Source organism: Apis dorsata, unplaced genomic scaffold (genome assembly GCF_000469605.1).
Source record: "Apis dorsata unplaced genomic scaffold, Apis dorsata 1.3 scaffold_247, whole genome shotgun sequence".
Taxonomy (NCBI): Eukaryota; Metazoa; Arthropoda; class Insecta; order Hymenoptera; family Apidae; genus Apis; species Apis dorsata.
In genome coordinates, this window is record NW_006263526.1 from 81,985 (window position 1) to 87,072 (window position 5,088).

The window sequence follows — 5,088 nt, forward strand, 5'->3', positions numbered from 1 at the left end:
GATACACGACTTTTTTTATTTAAAGGTTCCTCTTCTACTTTGATGCTTATATTATCACCAGATTCTTCTTGTATTAATTTTGTCAACATTTCTTTTATATCAGTTGCTACTGAATTTTTGTCTTCTTCAGTAGCATATGGTAATTGTTTAAACCTAGTATATACCATATGATATTAATTACATTTCTTTTCACTTAAAATAGAACTTATTTTAGTAATATGTAACTACCTTGGATCTAAAGTAGTTGCAATTTGAAGTAAAAGAGTAACATTATAATCTGCATATCTATCATAAAGCATATCAGATAATGATTCTTTGAAAGATTTTGCTTTCTCACTATCACTTTCTTTTATTTTAAGGTGAGAAGATACAAGTTGCCAGAGTAATGGTTTTAATAAAGAAATCAATGGCATTTTCTCCTCACTAAGTGTCATAATAGTAACTTTAAATGGTTCAAGTACATTTACAAGATCCTCTACAATTTTCCATTGATCATTTGTTAAATCAACTACTTCTTGATCAACACCTTCCATGCTCTCCAAAATTGAGGTTACAATATTACGACGTAAAACCATTTGTTCAAGCATGTTGTATGTTGATGTCCATACAGGTGGATAATCCATTAACATAGCATTTTCTTCTAGCTACAATTATATTAAATATACTTTAAAATTATAAATAAATTATAAATAATTTATAATAATAATTTTAATTTTAAAATTATAAAATTATAAATATATATATATATAATTAATTTAAATGATTTATTAATAATAAAATTTACTTACTTCTAATAATTGTTCTTGCATAGCTAATGCTGCTGATGCAGCTGGATGACTTATAATAGCTCCAATAGCTGCTCTACATTTTGATAATATAGATGCAACTTCTGGACTTTCAAAGCAAGCTTGAGCACATACTTGTAAGGTATAAAGTAAACAAGGAACTAATGTCAATCCTCGATTTGTTAAAGCATTCAATAATTCTGTTCTAGATGTGGCTACTACTACTGCAGTTATCCTTTCTATTTTCAAATCCCAATCAAGTAATAAAGAATCTATTGTATTACCCCATTGAGATTCCTCCCAATCTAAAGGAGCATGAATAGTACTTAACACTTTACATTCTAACACTGGTTCACCAGAGTTTTGATAATATACAGACACAGTAACAAATCGTTCATCAGAATTTGATTTCCATTCTTCAATAGTCAAACCTACTTCACTTGTAATACAAGAAAGAGTTGTTGCTACTGATTCACGAAAAGTATCATATATCTTTGGAATAATTTCTTCTTCTAATTTATTTTTACTTGGAATTTCACAAGGTGAACGTAAAGTGGCAACTAATCTCTGAAAACCTCGTCCTTCCACTACTTCTGGTAATTGTAAATCCATTATAATAAATTCAGCTATAGCATCTGATACAGTTTTTCCATCAATACTTGATTGATTAATAGAATTATCTTCTGGCATGAGAAAGGCCACATTTTGACTATTATTTCCAATGTTAGATCCACTTTTAATCATAACTCTTAAAGGTTGACCAATTGTGATATCATCTTCAATATTAGATAAACTTACATTTGGATCAGTTACAAATTGAATATCTCCATCTATTTGAACAGTACCATCTGCATTAGTAGTATAAATATGTTGAGTAGAAGTTAAACCTGTTTTTAATAATTTTTTTTGTGCTCTTCTTTCTTTTGTTTCCTGAGAAAGTACTTGTCTGCGTGGAGGATTAGTAGCTTCTAATTCTAAAAGTTCTTGAGCATGTTTATTTTGTAAATGCATACGTAAATTACTGGTGTTACGATTATATGCAATTTGAGTTTTACATAATATGCAAACGATTTTTACTTTAGTAAGAATATCTCCATCATCTGTAGCTGGAAATCCGAAAAATTTCCAGTAAATACTTCTCATTGACATAGGTACTACTAATTTTTTATAAGTATAAGTATACTTTTCTTCCATCATTTTGGCAAGTACCATTTGCATTTCGCTTTTCGAATCATCTGTTGTTGCAGATTTTCTGTTGTTAGGCAATGTTATTGGTTTATTTTCCATAATTGTAATTCAAAATACATAGGTACCGGTACGTCTTATCTTCTAGATGTTAAAATATACATATACAATATTTCTCACAATTGTAATATTTCATAGCGTTTTTTCTCGTCAAAATGGAAAATTTTTGTTGCATAATTTAAAATATATCTGTTTATAAAGATGCATAATCCTTTTTACACGTTCTCGTCTTTTTATGGTTATAAAGGAATAACAAATTTACCGCGAATACTACGATATCTCAAAGCAATGTTTGACGAATTATTTCACAGATATCGAACTTCAATTTCTCGTTTCGAAAAGAACGATGCACGATCGGTTATCGACCACCTCTCGTAACGATGCTATCGACTTTAGTTCACTTACTCAAAGAAATATCGCTACGTAGAGTTCTCAACTAATCGATTCCATAAAATAGTATAGCTAATGAAGCGCCATCTGTATCGATTATTCTTTATTTTGTTCTTTAGATGAAACGTAAAATGTATTTATATAAAAATTAAAAAGTAATATTTTTCACTATTCAGATAATATTGATTATTAAAAACTATAAACTATAATATTTTCATTAATATTAATATATTAAATATATTATTTTTCGATTGAATGTAAGAACAATATCTTGTTATATCAAATATTTTCTTATTTTATTAAAAGTGTAATTTTTATAAAAAAATTGTTAATAGTTAATAATTAATAAAAATAAAGGAAATTTTATGAAATATATAATTTTATGAAAACACAAGTGAATACAAAATATTAATATTTAATGAAGTAAATACTTGTTTTTGGAAAATTAACCTAAAATTTTATTTGTATTATTCTACATCGTTGTTTTATATTTTATAAAAAGTTAAGAATATATACTTTTTATTATTTTTATAGTGCGATATATTAATTTTAATTAGAATTATTTTAAACTATAAAAAATGTACATAACCAAAAAAATGAAAATATTTTTATATTTAATATTATGGAGGTTATTTTCTGTCTTCATGGTTCAAACTGCCCATGTACCAGATGAATATTGGCAATCATTAGAAGTTGCTCATTATTTAGCATTTGGATATGGATATCTCACATGGGAGTGGACAATGAAAATTCGTAATTATATTTATCCATTTTTATTATCTATCATATATAGAATATTGACATTGATATCCTTGGATTATGTAATAATTTTAACAACTGCACCTCGAATTCTTCAAGCAATTTTCAGTGCTTATGGAGAATACAAATTCTATGAATGGACTAAAAATAAATGGACATTGTATAGTTTATGTATAAATTGGTATTGGTATTATTGTGCTACACGTACATTAATAAATACTATAGAAACTACATGTACTATGATAGCTTTGTCAATATTTCCATGGCGTGGTAATAATATTAAAACTGTAAAGTATTTATGGATTGTAGGATTTCTATGTATGATTAGACCTACTGCTATTATTGTATGGTTGCCATTATGTTTTTATCATTTATATATAAATTTACAAAATAAGTGGAAAATAATATATCAATATAGTGTAATATGCATTATTTGTTTCGTAACTTCAATATTGTTAGATACTTATTGTTATGGTACTTTAGTCATTTCTCCTTGGGAGTTTTTTCGTATGAATATACTTCATAAAATTGGAAATTCATATGGTACGCAACATTTTTTATGGTATATTATATGTGGATTACCAGTACTTTTAGGGTGTTATTATATTGTGTTTTTATTATGTATTTGGCAAATAATGAAACACCCATTCTTTTTTCATTATCAAGCAGTTATGTTATTTGTTATATGTTGGACACTTAGTATTTATTCTTTGTTGTCTCATAAAGAATTTCGATTTTTATTACCTCTTTTACCAATGTGTATATATATATGTACTTCTTGTACATTCCATTTGAATATGAAGTTTATGAAAACAGCAAGAAAAATTTTTGTAGGATTTTTAATATTATCTAATGTATTACCTGGTCTTTATTTTAATTTAATACATCAACGTGGGTCATTAGATGTAATGAATATTCTTTATAAAGAAATTACTAATAATAAGAATACAAATAACATATTATTTTTAACTCCATGTCATGCTACTCCTTTATATAGTCATTTACATATAAATGTATCTATTAAAATATTAACTTGTGAACCTAATTTGACTAATAACATAAACTATATGGATGAAACAGACATATTTTTTACAAATCCAATGCAATGGTTGGTTGAAAATTATGATATTAATAAAAATATTACTATTCCGAATTATATAATATTGTTTGATAATATTGTACCAAAAATAGATCGATTTTTAAGTCACTATCAATTGTTATCGGAAATTTTTTATACACATTTTCCACAATCAAATTATGGAAAATATATTTATGTATATAAACATAAATGAACAAATAACTTCTTTAACAGTTTTAAGTTAATAGAATAAGTTATTACAATAGTTATAAGTTATACAATAATAAAAATAATAAAATTATAAAATAAAAATAATTAAATTTTATAATTTGTTGAATAATGGATTGGATAAAATGTAACCAAATATAATAAATAGAAAATAAGAAAGATCGAAGAAAAATCAAAAAAATTTTATTAAAATCATAATTTGCAAATATAAAAAGCTTCGATAGATAATAATTATTATTCGATTTTCAATGATAAAAAATTGAATTGATTGAAAGATTAACTTATATGAAATAATTTCGAATTTTAGAATCTTTATATACAATGATATTGATTTCAATTAATTATATTAATTGAATAAGGATCTTCTGTGACATAATATCGCTTTATAACATTAAAATATTTAATTATTATATTGTTTATGTGAATATCGGTATAGAATTATAGAATTAAATAGATTGTTATTTTAATTGGCAAATAATTTTCAATAAATCAAACAAAATTAATGGAAATTTCTGATTTTTTTTAAATTAAAAATACATCATTATTGAGAGAGAGAGAGAGAGAGAGAGAGAGAGAGAGAGAGAGAGAGAGAGAGAGAGAGAG

At 25.2% G+C, this 5,088-nt stretch overlaps 2 protein-coding genes across 3 annotated transcripts in view; one reads left to right on the forward strand and one right to left on the reverse strand.

Moving 5' to 3' along the window:
• LOC102674031 (zinc finger BED domain-containing protein 1-like) overlaps positions 1-2,479 on the reverse strand; it is a 3,508-nt gene extending 1,029 nt beyond the window's left edge. Inside the window, exons 1-3 of the mRNA XM_031510592.1 lie at positions 789-2,479; positions 229-644; positions 1-153 (exon numbers count right to left, since the gene is read on the reverse strand). Coding sequence (XP_031366452.1) covers positions 1-153; positions 229-644; positions 789-2,072 — 1,853 coding nt within the window. The 5' untranslated portion in view covers positions 2,073-2,479. The remainder of the gene's footprint in view (positions 154-228; positions 645-788) is intronic.
• Positions 2,480-2,921: 442 nt separating this feature from the next.
• Positions 2,922-4,486, forward strand: LOC102674032 (GPI mannosyltransferase 3). 2 transcript variants are annotated; one of them, XM_006615979.2, is made up of 2 exons: positions 2,922-3,173; positions 3,279-4,486. In XM_006615979.2, the coding sequence occupies exons 1-2, from the start codon at positions 2,999-3,001 to the stop codon at positions 4,469-4,471; spliced, it is 1,368 nt and encodes a 455-aa protein (XP_006616042.1). In that variant the 5' UTR covers positions 2,922-2,998; the 3' UTR covers positions 4,472-4,486. The 2 variants fall into 2 exon arrangements, with proteins under 2 accessions (XP_006616042.1, XP_031366455.1); XM_031510595.1 differs by having other exon boundaries at positions 2,944-4,486.
• The last annotated feature ends 602 nt before the right edge of the window (positions 4,487-5,088 follow it).

Excerpts from the sequence above, each read along its gene's own strand:
- LOC102674032 (XM_031510595.1), top strand. The coding sequence starts at position 2,999 with ATGTACATAACCAAAAAAATGAAAATATTTTTATATTTAATATTATGG.